The sequence below is a fragment of the Paramisgurnus dabryanus genome, chromosome 12 (assembly GCF_030506205.2).
Source record: "Paramisgurnus dabryanus chromosome 12, PD_genome_1.1, whole genome shotgun sequence".
Taxonomy (NCBI): domain Eukaryota; kingdom Metazoa; phylum Chordata; class Actinopteri; order Cypriniformes; family Cobitidae; genus Paramisgurnus; species Paramisgurnus dabryanus.
This window is the reverse complement of record NC_133348.1, coordinates 35,066,952-35,085,933: the sequence shown is the minus strand read 5'-3', so window position 1 is coordinate 35,085,933 and position 18,982 is coordinate 35,066,952. Positions and strand designations below refer to the sequence as shown.

At 39.2% G+C, this 18,982-nt stretch overlaps 1 protein-coding gene, 6 non-coding genes and 1 pseudogene across 7 annotated transcripts; 1 reads left to right on the top strand and 7 right to left on the bottom strand.

Moving 5' to 3' along the window:
- Window positions 1–256: 256 nt before the first annotated feature.
- On the bottom strand, window positions 257–375 carry LOC135766511 (5S ribosomal RNA). Its single transcript, XR_010541697.1, has one exon. It is a non-coding gene; the product is annotated as a 5S ribosomal RNA (ribosomal RNA).
- Window positions 376–2,486: 2,111 nt separating this feature from the next.
- LOC135766512 (5S ribosomal RNA) lies at window positions 2,487–2,605 on the bottom strand. Its single transcript, XR_010541698.1, has one exon. It is a non-coding gene; the product is annotated as a 5S ribosomal RNA (ribosomal RNA).
- A 2,099-nt stretch (window positions 2,606–4,704) lies between these two features.
- On the bottom strand, window positions 4,705–4,823 carry LOC135766513 (5S ribosomal RNA). Its single transcript, XR_010541699.1, has one exon. It is a non-coding gene; the product is annotated as a 5S ribosomal RNA (ribosomal RNA).
- A 2,110-nt stretch (window positions 4,824–6,933) lies between these two features.
- On the bottom strand, window positions 6,934–7,052 carry LOC135766514 (5S ribosomal RNA). The gene has a single exon (XR_010541700.1). It is a non-coding gene; the product is annotated as a 5S ribosomal RNA (ribosomal RNA).
- A 2,099-nt stretch (window positions 7,053–9,151) lies between these two features.
- Window positions 9,152–9,270, bottom strand: LOC135766515 (5S ribosomal RNA). The gene has a single exon (XR_010541701.1). It is a non-coding gene; the product is annotated as a 5S ribosomal RNA (ribosomal RNA).
- Window positions 9,271–11,373: 2,103 nt separating this feature from the next.
- LOC135765951 (5S ribosomal RNA) lies at window positions 11,374–11,492 on the bottom strand. The gene has a single exon (XR_010541200.1). It is a non-coding gene; the product is annotated as a 5S ribosomal RNA (ribosomal RNA).
- A 2,981-nt stretch (window positions 11,493–14,473) lies between these two features.
- Window positions 14,474–17,101, top strand: LOC135750120 (uncharacterized). The gene is made up of 4 exons (XM_065268889.2): window positions 14,474–14,866; window positions 15,098–15,306; window positions 15,405–15,796; window positions 16,339–17,101. Exons 1-3 carry the CDS (start codon window positions 14,543–14,545, stop codon window positions 15,610–15,612), a joined length of 741 nt encoding a protein of 246 aa, XP_065124961.1. The 5' UTR covers window positions 14,474–14,542; the 3' UTR covers window positions 15,613–15,796; window positions 16,339–17,101.
- Window positions 17,102–17,783: 682 nt separating this feature from the next.
- Window positions 17,784–17,906, bottom strand: LOC135750205 (5S ribosomal RNA; annotated as a pseudogene).
- Window positions 17,907–18,982: the final 1,076 nt, after the last annotated feature.

The following is an 18,982-nucleotide window of genomic DNA, read 5'->3' as shown; positions in this document are numbered from 1 at the left end:
AAATCACCTGCAACACAGCGCTTTGTTAATGACCGCTCCTCCGCCGTGCTGCTGTGGGCAGTGAGCAAAAAGCCACAAATCAAGCCTCTGACCGCCCCCTTGTGGAGGACGGCGGAAAAGACGAGACTGTGCGGCTCCTCTGGCGCACAGACGGAGAAAAGACAAACCACTGCAGAATCCGGAAAGGAAATGCGGCGATCGAGGTAAAAAATGAGAAAAGTGCATCCGACAAAGAAGGAAGGAAGCAAGCACAAAAAGCTTACAGCACCTGGTATTCCCAGGCGGTCTCCCATCCAAGTACTAACCAGGCCCGACCCTGCTTAGCTTCCGAGATCGGACGAGATCGGGCGTGCTCAGGGTGGTATGGCCGTAAGCGAGAGACCCTGTCAAAACGGGCCTCTTAAACAATGCCCATACGTGAATAAGCAATAAAAGATAAACAGATGAATAAACGAGCGAGCAAGCAATTAAATAAATAAATAAATAAATAAATAAATAAATATAAAGTAGAAATTAAAACTAAAATAAATAAAAGTTACGACCCAGAGAAGCAGGGCAACAACAGGGATGTTTTATTAATGTTTTGTCCGGAGGATCACGCGTGTAACGGACAGAGAAGACCCGGACCGGACGCAATAGACATCTACGATGCCAAGTGGTTTATTATACACAAATACAAGTGCAGGGGTTAAGCGCAGTGAAAGGGGTAGTGGGAACAATATTTACAGTATTCATAGAAAGAGAACACGAACACAGTTGTGAGGGGATAAGGGACAAGAGCAGTGCCACATAAAAAGCAATGAAATACCAATACACACTCTAGCTATACGTAAGCTCTCTAATCTATCTACAAAAAAAAAAAAAAATACCATTGTAGATAAATCTTCAGCGTCAGCGACGCCCTAACTAACCTACTCTGGCTAACAAAATCACAAAACGTAAAGCGGGTGGCACACGCTCTTAACCTAGTGTATTTGGCAGTTATATTAATGCCCACGTGTGGGCATAGTGGACGTCACGTGACATTCATACCTGTCCGCTTCCTCCCAACGAACAAACAGACAGACAAGACAGCCGAGGGGGAAAAGTAACAAACAAGAGGACCGGGGAGAAAACAAGGCGTGCCGACGCTTTACAAAACACAAACAATAATGAACTGAGACAGCATGAGCGAAAGAACAAAGAGGGTACATTATTTCAGCGAAAAAAAGCTGGCTACCGGGATGGCGAGTGGGATTCACATCAGTCCGTGTAACGGGATTGGTGAATGTATGAATGACGTCATCGGGATTCCCCAGAAAGACCCAATGAACGGATTTGAGAAGAATGCAGGTACGGATCGCTGGAAAGAGACAGAAAACACGCAAAACACACAGAGGAACGTCACAACAAATATCAATAAGTAATTAAATAGAAAAAAATTTAAATCAATACATAAATCGAAAATTTAATAAACAAAAATATATAAATTCCTAATAAATGATTGTGTTAATGAAATAAATAAATAAATAAATATATCAAGTAAAACACACAAACGAACGTTACAATAAATATAAATAAATAATTAAACAGAAAAAAATTAAATGAATAAATAAATGGAAAATTAACTAAATAAAAATATATAAATTACTAATAGATGATTGTGTAAATGAAACAAATAAATAAATTAATACATATATCAAGTAAAACACACACAGGAACGTAACAATTAATATCAAGAAATAATAAAACAGAAAAAAATTTGATTAATAAATAAATCGAAAACGTCATACATAAAACATAAAAGTTAATAATAAATGATTGTGTAAATGAAATAAATAAATAAATATATCAAGTAAAAAAATGAAAAAATGTTCACAGACAGACAGACAGACAGACAGACAGACAGACAGACAGACAGACAGACAGACAGACAGACAGACAGACAGACAGACAGATAGATAGATCAAAACCAAGCCAGCTTTCAGTCACAGCACTCATTCATAGAAAATGAAAAGTCTTTGCTAAACAGTGATAATAACAGAGACGCAAAAAATATTTGACAGCATTTTTTTGCTGCACGTTTTAATGGTGTTAACAACTGCTTATGATTTATGCAGTGTCTCTTTAACCCAGCCGCTGTCCTACACAGAGGAGCAAACGAATGGGGGTGGGTTAACTTAACTAACTTTTGTCCTTCAAAGAACAGACCATGCAGCATATACGCTCGTTCTTACACGTGAATGGCGTCAAATCACCTGCAACACAGCGCTTTGTTAATGACCGCTCCTCCGCCGTGCTGCTGTGGGCAGTGAGCAAAAAGCCACAAATCAAGCCTCTGACCGCCCCCTTGTGGAGGACGGCGGAAAAGACGAGACTGTGCGGCTCCTCTGGCGCACAGACGGAGAAAAGACAAACCACTGCAGAATCCGGAAAGGAAATGCGGCGATCGAGGTAAAAAATGAGAAAAGTGCATCCGACAAAGAAGGAAGGAAGCAAGCACAAAAAGCTTACAGCACCTGGTATTCCCAGGCGGTCTCCCATCCAAGTACTAACCAGGCCCGACCCTGCTTAGCTTCCGAGATCGGACGAGATCGGGCGTGCTCAGGGTGGTATGGCCGTAAGCGAGAGACCCTGTCAAAACGGGCCTCTTAAACAATGCCCATACGTGAATAAGCAATAAAAGATAAACAGATGAATAAACGAGCGAGCAAGCAATTAAATAAATAAATAAATAAATAAATAAATAAATATAAAGTAGAAATTAAAACTAAAATAAATAAAAGTTACGACCCAGAGAAGCAGGGCAACAACAGGGATGTTTTATTAATGTTTTGTCCGGAGGATCACGCGTGTAACGGACAGAGAAGACCCGGACCGGACGCAATAGACATCTACGATGCCAAGTGGTTTATTATACACAAATACAAGTGCAGGGGTTAAGCGCAGTGAAAGGGGTAGTGGGAACAATATTTACAGTATTCATAGAAAGAGAACACGAACACAGTTGTGAGGGGATAAGGGACAAGAGCAGTGCCACATAAAAAGCAATGAAATACCAATACACACTCTAGCTATACGTAAGCTCTCTAATCTATCTACAAAAAAAAAAAAAAATACCATTGTAGATAAATCTTCAGCGTCAGCGACGCCCTAACTAACCTACTCTGGCTAACAAAATCACAAAACGTAAAGCGGGTGGCACACGCTCTTAACCTAGTGTATTTGGCAGTTATATTAATGCCCACGTGTGGGCATAGTGGACGTCACGTGACATTCATACCTGTCCGCTTCCTCCCAACGAACAAACAGACAGACAAGACAGCCGAGGGGGAAAAGTAACAAACAAGAGGACCGGGGAGAAAACAAGGCGTGCCGACGCTTTACAAAACACAAACAATAATGAACTGAGACAGCATGAGCGAAAGAACAAAGAGGGTACATTATTTCAGCGAAAAAAAGCTGGCTACCGGGATGGCGAGTGGGATTCACATCAGTCCGTGTAACGGGATTGGTGAATGTATGAATGACGTCATCGGGATTCCCCAGAAAGACCCAATGAACGGATTTGAGAAGAATGCAGGTACGGATCGCTGGAAAGAGACAGAAAACACGCAAAACACACAGAGGAACGTCACAACAAATATCAATAAGTAATTAAATAGAAAAAAATTTAAATCAATACATAAATCGAAAATTTAATAAACAAAAATATATAAATTCCTAATAAATGATTGTGTTAATGAAATAAATAAATAAATAAATATATCAAGTAAAACACACAAACGAACGTTACAATAAATATAAATAAATAATTAAACAGAAAAAAATTAAATGAATAAATAAATGGAAAATTAACTAAATAAAAATATATAAATTACTAATAGATGATTGTGTAAATGAAACAAATAAATAAATTAATACATATATCAAGTAAAACACACACAGGAACGTAACAATTAATATCAAGAAATAATAAAACAGAAAAAAATTTGATTAATAAATAAATCGAAAACGTCATACATAAAACATAAAAGTTAATAATAAATGATTGTGTAAATGAAATAAATAAATAAATATATCAAGTAAAAAAATGAAAAAATGTTCACAGACAGACAGACAGACAGACAGACAGACAGACAGACAGACAGACAGACAGACAGACAGACAGACAGATAGATAGATCAAAACCAAGCCAGCTTTCAGTCACAGCACTCATTCATAGAAAATGAAAAGTCTTTGCTAAACAGTGATAATAACAGAGACGCAAAAAATATTTGACAGCATTTTTTTGCTGCACGTTTTAATGGTGTTAACAACTGCTTATGATTTATGCAGTGTCTCTTTAACCCAGCCGCTGTCCTACACAGAGGAGCAAACGAATGGGGGTGGGTTAACTTAACTAACTTTTGTCCTTCAAAGAACAGACCATGCAGCATATACGCTCGTTCTTACACGTGAATGGCGTCAAATCACCTGCAACACAGCGCTTTGTTAATGACCGCTCCTCCGCCGTGCTGCTGTGGGCAGTGAGCAAAAAGCCACAAATCAAGCCTCTGACCGCCCCCTTGTGGAGGACGGCGGAAAAGACGAGACTGTGCGGCTCCTCTGGCGCACAGACGGAGAAAAGACAAACCACTGCAGAATCCGGAAAGGAAATGCGGCGATCGAGGTAAAAAATGAGAAAAGTGCATCCGACAAAGAAGGAAGGAAGCAAGCACAAAAAGCTTACAGCACCTGGTATTCCCAGGCGGTCTCCCATCCAAGTACTAACCAGGCCCGACCCTGCTTAGCTTCCGAGATCGGACGAGATCGGGCGTGCTCAGGGTGGTATGGCCGTAAGCGAGAGACCCTGTCAAAACGGGCCTCTTAAACAATGCCCATACGTGAATAAGCAATAAAAGATAAACAGATGAATAAACGAGCGAGCAAGCAATTAAATAAATAAATAAATAAATAAATAAATAAATATAAAGTAGAAATTAAAACTAAAATAAATAAAAGTTACGACCCAGAGAAGCAGGGCAACAACAGGGATGTTTTATTAATGTTTTGTCCGGAGGATCACGCGTGTAACGGACAGAGAAGACCCGGACCGGACGCAATAGACATCTACGATGCCAAGTGGTTTATTATACACAAATACAAGTGCAGGGGTTAAGCGCAGTGAAAGGGGTAGTGGGAACAATATTTACAGTATTCATAGAAAGAGAACACGAACACAGTTGTGAGGGGATAAGGGACAAGAGCAGTGCCACATAAAAAGCAAGAAATACCAATACACACTCTAGCTATACGTAAGCTCTCTAATCTATCTACAAAAAAAAAAAAAAATACCATTGTAGATAAATCTTCAGCGTCAGCGACGCCCTAACTAACCTACTCTGGCTAACAAAATCACAAAACGTAAAGCGGGTGGCACACGCTCTTAACCTAGTGTATTTGGCAGTTATATTAATGCCCACGTGTGGGCATAGTGGACGTCACGTGACATTCATACCTGTCCGCTTCCTCCCAACGAACAAACAGACAGACAAGACAGCCGAGGGGGAAAAGTAACAAACAAGAGGACCGGGGAGAAAACAAGGCGTGCCGACGCTTTACAAAACACAAACAATAATGAACTGAGACAGCATGAGCGAAAGAACAAAGAGGGTACATTATTTCAGCGAAAAAAAGCTGGCTACCGGGATGGCGAGTGGGATTCACATCAGTCCGTGTAACGGGATTGGTGAATGTATGAATGACGTCATCGGGATTCCCCAGAAAGACCCAATGAACGGATTTGAGAAGAATGCAGGTACGGATCGCTGGAAAGAGACAGAAAACACGCAAAACACACAGAGGAACGTCACAACAAATATCAATAAGTAATTAAATAGAAAAAAATTTAAATCAATACATAAATCGAAAATTTAATAAACAAAAATATATAAATTCCTAATAAATGATTGTGTTAATGAAATAAATAAATAAATAAATATATCAAGTAAAACACACAAACGAACGTTACAATAAATATAAATAAATAATTAAACAGAAAAAAATTAAATGAATAAATAAATGGAAAATTAACTAAATAAAAATATATAAATTACTAATAGATGATTGTGTAAATGAAACAAATAAATAAATTAATACATATATCAAGTAAAACACACACAGGAACGTAACAATTAATATCAAGAAATAATAAAACAGAAAAAAATTTGATTAATAAATAAATCGAAAACGTCATACATAAAACATAAAAGTTAATAATAAATGATTGTGTAAATGAAATAAATAAATAAATATATCAAGTAAAAAAATGAAAAAATGTTCACAGACAGACAGACAGACAGACAGACAGACAGACAGACAGACAGACAGACAGACAGACAGACAGACAGACAGACAGACAGATAGATAGATCAAAACCAAGCCAGCTTTCAGTCACAGCACTCATTCATAGAAAATGAAAAGTCTTTGCTAAACAGTGATAATAACAGAGACGCAAAAAATATTTGACAGCATTTTTTTGCTGCACGTTTTAATGGTGTTAACAACTGCTTATGATTTATGCAGTGTCTCTTTAACCCAGCCGCTGTCCTACACAGAGGAGCAAACGAATGGGGGTGGGTTAACTTAACTAACTTTTGTCCTTCAAAGAACAGACCATGCAGCATATACGCTCGTTCTTACACGTGAATGGCGTCAAATCACCTGCAACACAGCGCTTTGTTAATGACCGCTCCTCCGCCGTGCTGCTGTGGGCAGTGAGCAAAAAGCCACAAATCAAGCCTCTGACCGCCCCCTTGTGGAGGACGGCGGAAAAGACGAGACTGTGCGGCTCCTCTGGCGCACAGACGGAGAAAAGACAAACCACTGCAGAATCCGGAAAGGAAATGCGGCGATCGAGGTAAAAAATGAGAAAAGTGCATCCGACAAAGAAGGAAGGAAGCAAGCACAAAAAGCTTACAGCACCTGGTATTCCCAGGCGGTCTCCCATCCAAGTACTAACCAGGCCCGACCCTGCTTAGCTTCCGAGATCGGACGAGATCGGGCGTGCTCAGGGTGGTATGGCCGTAAGCGAGAGACCCTGTCAAAACGGGCCTCTTAAACAATGCCCATACGTGAATAAGCAATAAAAGATAAACAGATGAATAAACGAGCGAGCAAGCAATTAAATAAATAAATAAATAAATAAATAAATAAATATAAAGTAGAAATTAAAACTAAAATAAATAAAAGTTACGACCCAGAGAAGCAGGGCAACAACAGGGATGTTTTATTAATGTTTTGTCCGGAGGATCACGCGTGTAACGGACAGAGAAGACCCGGACCGGACGCAATAGACATCTACGATGCCAAGTGGTTTATTATACACAAATACAAGTGCAGGGGTTAAGCGCAGTGAAAGGGGTAGTGGGAACAATATTTACAGTATTCATAGAAAGAGAACACGAACACAGTTGTGAGGGGATAAGGGACAAGAGCAGTGCCACATAAAAAGCAATGAAATACCAATACACACTCTAGCTATACGTAAGCTCTCTAATCTATCTACAAAAAAAAAAAAAAATACCATTGTAGATAAATCTTCAGCGTCAGCGACGCCCTAACTAACCTACTCTGGCTAACAAAATCACAAAACGTAAAGCGGGTGGCACACGCTCTTAACCTAGTGTATTTGGCAGTTATATTAATGCCCACGTGTGGGCATAGTGGACGTCACGTGACATTCATACCTGTCCGCTTCCTCCCAACGAACAAACAGACAGACAAGACAGCCGAGGGGGAAAAGTAACAAACAAGAGGACCGGGGAGAAAACAAGGCGTGCCGACGCTTTACAAAACACAAACAATAATGAACTGAGACAGCATGAGCGAAAGAACAAAGAGGGTACATTATTTCAGCGAAAAAAAGCTGGCTACCGGGATGGCGAGTGGGATTCACATCAGTCCGTGTAACGGGATTGGTGAATGTATGAATGACGTCATCGGGATTCCCCAGAAAGACCCAATGAACGGATTTGAGAAGAATGCAGGTACGGATCGCTGGAAAGAGACAGAAAACACGCAAAACACACAGAGGAACGTCACAACAAATATCAATAAGTAATTAAATAGAAAAAAATTTAAATCAATACATAAATCGAAAATTTAATAAACAAAAATATATAAATTCCTAATAAATGATTGTGTTAATGAAATAAATAAATAAATAAATATATCAAGTAAAACACACAAACGAACGTTACAATAAATATAAATAAATAATTAAACAGAAAAAAATTAAATGAATAAATAAATGGAAAATTAACTAAATAAAAATATATAAATTACTAATAGATGATTGTGTAAATGAAACAAATAAATAAATTAATACATATATCAAGTAAAACACACACAGGAACGTAACAATTAATATCAAGAAATAATAAAACAGAAAAAAATTTGATTAATAAATAAATCGAAAACGTCATACATAAAACATAAAAGTTAATAATAAATGATTGTGTAAATGAAATAAATAAATAAATATATCAAGTAAAAAAATGAAAAAATGTTCACAGACAGACAGACAGACAGACAGACAGACAGACAGACAGACAGACAGACAGACAGACAGACAGACAGATAGATAGATCAAAACCAAGCCAGCTTTCAGTCACAGCACTCATTCATAGAAAATGAAAAGTCTTTGCTAAACAGTGATAATAACAGAGACGCAAAAAATATTTGACAGCATTTTTTTGCTGCACGTTTTAATGGTGTTAACAACTGCTTATGATTTATGCAGTGTCTCTTTAACCCAGCCGCTGTCCTACACAGAGGAGCAAACGAATGGGGGTGGGTTAACTTAACTAACTTTTGTCCTTCAAAGAACAGACCATGCAGCATATACGCTCGTTCTTACACGTGAATGGCGTCAAATCACCTGCAACACAGCGCTTTGTTAATGACCGCTCCTCCGCCGTGCTGCTGTGGGCAGTGAGCAAAAAGCCACAAATCAAGCCTCTGACCGCCCCCTTGTGGAGGACGGCGGAAAAGACGAGACTGTGCGGCTCCTCTGGCGCACAGACGGAGAAAAGACAAACCACTGCAGAATCCGGAAAGGAAATGCGGCGATCGAGGTAAAAAATGAGAAAAGTGCATCCGACAAAGAAGGAAGGAAGCAAGCACAAAAAGCTTACAGCACCTGGTATTCCCAGGCGGTCTCCCATCCAAGTACTAACCAGGCCCGACCCTGCTTAGCTTCCGAGATCGGACGAGATCGGGCGTGCTCAGGGTGGTATGGCCGTAAGCGAGAGACCCTGTCAAAACGGGCCTCTTAAACAATGCCCATACGTGAATAAGCAATAAAAGATAAACAGATGAATAAACGAGCGAGCAAGCAATTAAATAAATAAATAAATAAATAAATAAATATAAAGTAGAAATTAAAACTAAAATAAATAAAAGTTACGACCCAGAGAAGCAGGGCAACAACAGGGATGTTTTATTAATGTTTTGTCCGGAGGATCACGCGTGTAACGGACAGAGAAGACCCGGACCGGACGCAATAGACATCTACGATGCCAAGTGGTTTATTATACACAAATACAAGTGCAGGGGTTAAGCGCAGTGAAAGGGGTAGTGGGAACAATATTTACAGTATTCATAGAAAGAGAACACGAACACAGTTGTGAGGGGATAAGGGACAAGAGCAGTGCCACATAAAAAGCAATGAAATACCAATACACACTCTAGCTATACGTAAGCTCTCTAATCTATCTACAAAAAAAAAAAAAAATACCATTGTAGATAAATCTTCAGCGTCAGCGACGCCCTAACTAACCTACTCTGGCTAACAAAATCACAAAACGTAAAGCGGGTGGCACACGCTCTTAACCTAGTGTATTTGGCAGTTATATTAATGCCCACGTGTGGGCATAGTGGACGTCACGTGACATTCATACCTGTCCGCTTCCTCCCAACGAACAAACAGACAGACAAGACAGCCGAGGGGGAAAAGTAACAAACAAGAGGACCGGGGAGAAAACAAGGCGTGCCGACGCTTTACAAAACACAAACAATAATGAACTGAGACAGCATGAGCGAAAGAACAAAGAGGGTACATTATTTCAGCGAAAAAAAGCTGGCTACCGGGATGGCGAGTGGGATTCACATCAGTCCGTGTAACGGGATTGGTGAATGTATGAATGACGTCATCGGGATTCCCCAGAAAGACCCAATGAACGGATTTGAGAAGAATGCAGGTACGGATCGCTGGAAAGAGACAGAAAACACGCAAAACACACAGAGGAACGTCACAACAAATATCAATAAGTAATTAAATAGAAAAAAATTTAAATCAATACATAAATCGAAAATTTAATAAACAAAAATATATAAATTCCTAATAAATGATTGTGTTAATGAAATAAATAAATAAATAAATATATCAAGTAAAACACACAAACGAACGTTACAATAAATATAAATAAATAATTAAACAGAAAAAAATTAAATGAATAAATAAATGGAAAATTAACTAAATAAAAATATATAAATTACTAATAGATGATTGTGTAAATGAAACAAATAAATAAATTAATACATATATCAAGTAAAACACACACAGGAACGTAACAATTAATATCAAGAAATAATAAAACAGAAAAAAATTTGATTAATAAATAAATCGAAAACGTCATACATAAAACATAAAAGTTAATAATAAATGATTGTGTAAATGAAATAAATAAATAAATATATCAAGTAAAAAAATGAAAAAATGTTCACAGACAGACAGACAGACAGACAGACAGACAGACAGACAGACAGACAGACAGACAGACAGACAGACAGACAGACAGATAGATAGATCAAAACCAAGCCAGCTTTCAGTCACAGCACTCATTCATAGAAAATGAAAAGTCTTTGCTAAACAGTGATAATAACAGAGACGCAAAAAATATTTGACAGCATTTTTTTGCTGCACGTTTTAATGGTGTTAACAACTGCTTATGATTTATGCAGTGTCTCTTTAACCCAGCCGCTGTCCTACACAGAGGAGCAAACGAATGGGGGTGGGTTAACTTAACTAACTTTTGTCCTTCAAAGAACAGACCATGCAGCATATACGCTCGTTCTTACACGTGAATGGCGTCAAATCACCTGCAACACAGCGCTTTGTTAATGACCGCTCCTCCGCCGTGCTGCTGTGGGCAGTGAGCAAAAAGCCACAAATCAAGCCTCTGACCGCCCCCTTGTGGAGGACGGCGGAAAAGACGAGACTGTGCGGCTCCTCTGGCGCACAGACGGAGAAAAGACAAACCACTGCAGAATCCGGAAAGGAAATGCGGCGATCGAGGTAAAAAATGAGAAAAGTGCATCCGACAAAGAAGGAAGGAAGCAAGCACAAAAAGCTTACAGCACCTGGTATTCCCAGGCGGTCTCCCATCCAAGTACTAACCAGGCCCGACCCTGCTTAGCTTCCGAGATCGGACGAGATCGGGCGTGCTCAGGGTGGTATGGCCGTAAGCGAGAGACCCTGTCAAAACGGGCCTCTTAAACAATGCCCATACGTGAATAAGCAATAAAAGATAAACAGATGAATAAACGAGCGAGCAAGCAATTAAATAAATAAATAAATAAATAAATAAATATAAAGTAGAAATTAAAACTAAAATAAATAAAAGTTACGACCCAGAGAAGCAGGGCAACAACAGGGATGTTTTATTAATGTTTTGTCCGGAGGATCACGCGTGTAACGGACAGAGAAGACCCGGACCGGACGCAATAGACATCTACGATGCCAAGTGGTTTATTATACACAAATACAAGTGCAGGGGTTAAGCGCAGTGAAAGGGGTAGTGGGAACAATATTTACAGTATTCATAGAAAGAGAACACGAACACAGTTGTGAGGGGATAAGGGACAAGAGCAGTGCCACATAAAAAGCAATGAAATACCAATACACACTCTAGCTATACGTAAGCTCTCTAATCTATCTACAAAAAAAAAAAAAAATACCATTGTAGATAAATCTTCAGCGTCAGCGACGCCCTAACTAACCTACTCTGGCTAACAAAATCACAAAACGTAAAGCGGGTGGCACACGCTCTTAACCTAGTGTATTTGGCAGTTATATTAATGCCCACGTGTGGGCATAGTGGACGTCACGTGACATTCATACCTGTCCGCTTCCTCCCAACGAACAAACAGACAGACAAGACAGCCGAGGGGGAAAAGTAACAAACAAGAGGACCGGGGAGAAAACAAGGCGTGCCGACGCTTTACAAAACACAAACAATAATGAACTGAGACAGCATGAGCGAAAGAACAAAGAGGGTACATTATTTCAGCGAAAAAAAGCTGGCTACCGGGATGGCGAGTGGGATTCACATCAGTCCGTGTAACGGGATTGGTGAATGTATGAATGACGTCATCGGGATTCCCCAGAAAGACCCAATGAACGGATTTGAGAAGAATGCAGGTACGGATCGCTGGAAAGAGACAGAAAACACGCAAAACACACAGAGGAACGTCACAACAAATATCAATAAGTAATTAAATAGAAAAAAATTTAAATCAATACATAAATCGAAAATTTAATAAACAAAAATATATAAATTCCTAATAAATGATTGTGTTAATGAAATAAATAAATAAATAAATATATCAAGTAAAACACACAAACGAACGTTACAATAAATATAAATAAATAATTAAACAGAAAAAAATTAAATGAATAAATAAATGGAAAATTAACTAAATAAAAATATATAAATTACTAATAGATGATTGTGTAAATGAAACAAATAAATAAATTAATACATATATCAAGTAAAACACACACAGGAACGTAACAATTAATATCAAGAAATAATAAAACAGAAAAAAATTTGATTAATAAATAAATCGAAAACGTCATACATAAAACATAAAAGTTAATAATAAATGATTGTGTAAATGAAATAAATAAATAAATATATCAAGTAAAAAAATGAAAAAATGTTCACAGACAGACAGACAGACAGACAGACAGACAGACAGACAGACAGACAGATAGATAGATCAAAACCAAGCCAGCTTTCAGTCACAGCACTCATTCATAGAAAATGAAAAGTCTTTGCTAAACAGTGATAATAACAGAGACGCAAAAAATATTTGACAGCATTTTTTTGCTGCACGTTTTAATGGTGTTAACAACTGCTTATGATTTATGCAGTGTCTCTTTAACCCAGCCGCTGTCCTACACAGAGGAGCAAACGAATGGGGGTGGGTTAACTTAACTAACTTTTGTCCTTCAAAGAACAGACCATGCAGCATATACGCTCGTTCTTACACGTGAATGGCGTCAAATCACCTGCAACACAGCGCTTTGTTAATGACCGCTCCTCCGCCGTGCTGCTGTGGGCAGTGAGCAAAAAGCCACAAATCAAGCCTCTGACCGCCCCCTTGTGGAGGACGGCGGAAAAGACGAGACTGTGCGGCTCCTCTGGCGCACAGACGGAGAAAAGACAAACCACTGCAGAATCCGGAAAGGAAATGCGGCGATCGAGGTAAAAAATGAGAAAAGTGCATCCGACAAAGAAGGAAGGAAGCAAGCACAAAAAGCTTACAGCACCTGGTGTACCCAGGCGTTCTCTCCTCCAAGTCCCTATGCCGACCAATCATTGAGCGCCGTTGAGCAAGTTGAGCTGCTCAACCAACCAATCACTGAGCTCTGTTGAGCAGGCCGCTTCCTCAACCCACCAATCAAATGGCGCCGTTGCTTTGAATATTAAGTGCATCACGCGAGTGACAAACGTAAATAACACTACTATCATCATTTGATTGAGATCGGTTACAGCAAACAAGAGGTAAGTCCAGTATATTTACCAGTATATTCATATAAATGCTTTCTAACAGTTTTTTTGTATGGATTCGCGTGGATTTACGTGCAGTAATTACAAAGTTATTAAAGTTTTAAAAGCTTTAATAGAGAAAATATAGTCGCCCATCTAAGTTAACTGCTAACGTGTATCGTAAAGTGCAGTTATTCGAGTCTTTGTAATATTTTACTCAAATTAAATACTTTGGAAATACCCAAACACAATCAGGGCTGGACATTAAGACTAAACTACTATCCAAATACAGGTAGATTTTACTTATTGCTAGTAATACTAATGCCAGTTTTTCCTGTTGGAATTGACTGACTACATACTGTACAATATGATAATCCATTAACAGTCAATAACATGTTAAAACACTGAAAACACAAGGCAAGCAAAAATAAAGTCTACAATTATAAAACCATTACCTTTTGAACTTTCAGCTAATTATGTGAAATATCACATTAAAAAGTAAATCTGATAACATCAATAAAATACCTTTTTACTCCTACTTTAGGTAATAGTATTAGCAGTACTGTTACTTGTGTACATGTTTTGCATCTCCTGGTTTTCCAGTGTTTAGTCCCCTGTACAGTTTGAAAAGAAGAAACCAATCTGAATGTTTCTGTTTTATTACAACCGATAGAAATCATGGATGTGGAGGGACACAATTGCGTGACAAGAGTTTGTCTGTGAAGTCCAACCTGACTCGGCACATGCAGCTTCATTTTCCAAAGGAACATGTGTGTGAAGTGTGTGGGAAAAGCTTCTCACTGAAACAGCATCTGAGCAGGCACCAAAAACAACACCTGTACCCATGCATCCGTCTGTACAAGCAGGGAGAGGCCAAGCTGCAGTGTACGGATGGATCTGCATCGTCTCAGAAGAGCATCCTGTCCTTTGTCAAAGCTGCTGGTACTTACACCCCTCCTCTGCCCCAGTCTCCCCTTCCTTGTGCCCGTGTGCTGAGGCGTGCGCACATGATCATGGAGATGGAGAAGATGTCTGGAGAAATCCTCTGCATTGATGGCACAAAAAAGGTATGTGTATTGTATCAATTCATGAAGTTCAGCAGACTTAATATTTGTTTAGTCACTTTAAAATGACTTGAGCCAACCTATTGTTTTGAAAAAGGGACTTTGGCCTCACTGTTCAGCGTTCAAATGTGATGGATACAAAATGTACATGCATTGTAATTCATATAAATTATATTGGGCAGACAGGTTATTGATAGAAACTATCAAATGAATGTTCTGCTTTGTGTTTTCCAGGTCCTTAAGAAGATATATGGTGATGGCCGGGGCACCATGCAGTATATCACCAGTGTGCTGAACGAGTGGGGCCAGTTCTTGACCACAGTGGTGGTGGCAGCTGAGTCTGAGGGGTGCTACAGACGTATGGCCAAAGGTCTGATGGCCCACTTTGAACGAGCTAGGGCTCCTGCACCTGCTGTCATATATGCAGATAACAACTGTTGTCGGTAGGTAATAACACATACATATACCCTGATAATATTTGTCATTCATTTAATGCAAAAAAAAAAAAAAGAACACATGCTGAAAATTTTTATTGTGACAGTGCTTCGTCCTTCCTGGAGAATCTGTTCAGGGACTGGGTGCAGAAGGGCACTGTGATCAGACTGGACATCCGACACTGGCAGCACCGCTGGGATGCTGTTGTCATCAAACAGAGCCATGCCAACTATGGGTTGTTTATGAGTGCCCTTGCAGGTGCAGTGCTGGCCTACAACAAGAACGATATGATGCTCCTCAACTGCCCAATCTGAATGCCAAGGCTAACTACAGGGCAACCGTAATGCCAAAGGTGAAACCCCACCAACGAGTGCTGTCAGAAGAACCAATGCCAGCAGCTCCTACTCTGTCAGAATCCCTTCCAGCTCCAGATCGACCTCAGGTTCAGTACCAGAGCCTATGTCATGCAGCTGGGAAAAGGCATGATCAGAAGCGGAGGTAAGCTGTAAAACCCTTAGCAACCACACGTATAAACATAAACATAGAATGAGACAAAGTTTGAGATCAGTTTGTTGTTTTTATTTGAGCTTTCATGCATATTACACATTGGAACGTTCTTGTTCACGGTCAGGGACTATTTTTTCTAGCGGAAGAAATGATTTTACTGATTTAACTTCATGAAAGTTGCACTAATATATTTTTTAACTTTAATATTGTGTGGTAACTGTTTGTTACGTTATGTTATGAACTGTGCCAACAACATTAGGACATAACACTGTTTTATAAAAGCAATAAGGTACTTGAGGCAAGTGCTGTGTCGTGAATAAGTAACACGAAGCGGAGTGCCTGCAACCCCTTCAGCCGTTACTTATTCACGATACAGCACAGCCTCTTGTACCTTGTTGCTTACATGTGAACATATCTGACTTCATCTGCTGAATGGTTTAAACTTAAACACAACAAACCATGTAAATTGATAGTCATACCCATTATTTTTTATGAAATATACTCATCATCGTATGTATGATTTATTTTTGCAGGATAGATGTGGAAGAGTTTGTGAACCGGCCCATTCAACCTAAACCCCCTGTGGTCACGTACATCCTATCCAGAGCGTCAAAAGCACCTGTCCTTGTAGTGGTTCCTGCATAGCCACAGGGATCATCCATGATGCTCTGTGGGGCATCCAGCATTCAAGGGGTCATACCTTTCGCACTGCCTCCTGCGCTGACATCCAGACCAATCAAGCCTCATAAATCCACGAAGCCTTGTGGGGCCTACCAAGTACCCCAGTGTGGTGGGCAGCGTAAGAGGTACACGCCGTCCAAAGACAAGGCTGCTGAAAGTAGCCAAAAAATATTTACGTATTGCCCAGCAACTAGAAAGTCCACCACTTCAGGTTTTGAAGGTGTTGTGTTCAACAGTTTCAAACACTTCAAAAGTGTAGTAGATGAGGAACTAAAAATGAAGAAAAATAACAATTAGAGAGCCAACTACATCCCCCAAATCACAATAGCAGATTTCTGGGGTATGGTTTGTACCTGGTTCAGACCTGGATCAGACCTAGTTTACTTCATCCCCTTGTATATATTGTACACAGTATTGGGGAAACACTGATTGTACTTATATTGTATATTGTTCAATGTGTGCATGTATAAATCTTAATAAGAATCCTGTAAATAATAACTTATTAGTACCTATTTAGCTATTTTCTGCTAAATTACTTAATAATTAATGTAAATTCTATTCTGTTTACCTTGTTACCTGTGTTATTATTGTTGTGTTGTTTATTTATTTCTATAGATATATATTGTTGAACAAATAAAAAAAGATTGTTTCCAAACATATGATTCATCTCTCTTGTTCTCCATTTGTCCACTTAATAGAGGTTAAGACTGTCACATGAAACTGTATTGAGTATAACAGAGGCTGAATTACTTACCAGTATGGTAAAGATTAAGTATTTTTCTAAAATTCCATTAAGGCCGTTTATGTGTACATTTTTCATGCTCTCTAGAGGGTGAATAGGGCAAATAGAGTGAATAATATCTCAGATATGAGCAAATTACACTTTGTTCAAGTAGCCTAATATAGCTTTTTAGATTTTTTCAGTGATCTTGCAAACATTGTAACTAAAAGTCTCAAGTTTATTTGTAAAGTGCATTAATTCATACTTCACATAGATATGAGCAAAAACATGTGTTACATTGCTTGTTTTTTATTGTTTTCATTAAAGCATTATGTATGTTACATTACATGACAGACATCATATTATACTTAATAAAACATTCAAGTCAAAGATTCTAGTCTTCATGGTCTTACTCAAAAAAACATAAAAAGAACAGTAAATTTAGTATTGATGTTCTGAAGTGAGAAAACATTGACCTCTATTTGGCCCCTCCCATATCTAACACATGTCCTCCCTCCACCGTCCTGCTGATCTGTTTACTTGGCTTTTTCCAAGGTGATCGGGACCCAGGATAGGGACTTGCGGGGGTCATGAGCCGTACCCAGGCGGTCTCCCATCCAAGTACTAACCAGGCCCGACCCTGCTTAGCTTCCGAGATCGGACGAGATCGGGCGTGCTCAGGGTGGTATGGCCGTAAGCGAGAGACCCTGTCAAAACGGGCCTCTTAAACAATGCCCATACGTGAATAAGCAATAAAAGATAAACAGATGAATAAACGAGCGAGCAAGCAATTAAATAAATAAATAAATAAATAAATATAAAGTAGAAATTAAAACTAAAATAAATAAAAGTTACGACCCAGAGAAGCAGGGCAACAACAGGGATGTTTTATTAATGTTTTGTCCGGAGGATCACGCGTGTAACGGACAGAGAAGACCCGGACCGGACGCAATAGACATCTACGATGCCAAGTGGTTTATTATACACAAATACAAGTGCAGGGGTTAAGCGCAGTGAAAGGGGTAGTGGGAACAATATTTACAGTATTCATAGAAAGAGAACACGAACACAGTTGTGAGGGGATAAGGGACAAGAGCAGTGCCACATAAAAAGCAATGAAATACCAATACACACTCTAGCTATACGTAAGCTCTCTAATCTATCTACAAAAAAAAAAAAAAATACCATTGTAGATAAATCTTCAGCGTCAGCGACGCCCTAACTAACCTACTCTGGCTAACAAAATCACAAAACGTAAAGCGGGTGGCACACGCTCTTAACCTAGTGTATTTGGCAGTTATATTAATGCCCACGTGTGGGCATAGTGGACGTCACGTGACATTCATACCTGTCCGCTTCCTCCCAACGAACAAACAGACAGACAAGACAGCCGAGGGGGAAAAGTAACAAACAAGAGGACCGGGGAGAAAACAAGGCGTGCCGACGCTTTACAAAACACAAACAATAATGAACTGAGACAGCATGAGCGAAAGAACAAAGAGGGTACATTATTTCAGCGAAAAAAAGCTGGCTACCGGGATGGCGAGTGGGATTCACATCAGTCCGTGTAACGGGATTGGTGAATGTATGAATGACGTCATCGGGATTCCCCAGAAAGACCCAATGAACGGATTTGAGAAGAATGCAGGTACGGATCGCTGGAAAGAGACAGAAAACACGCAAAACACACAGAGGAACGTCACAACAAATATCAATAAGTAATTAAATAGAAAAAAATTTAAATCAATACATAAATCGAAAATTTAATAAACAAA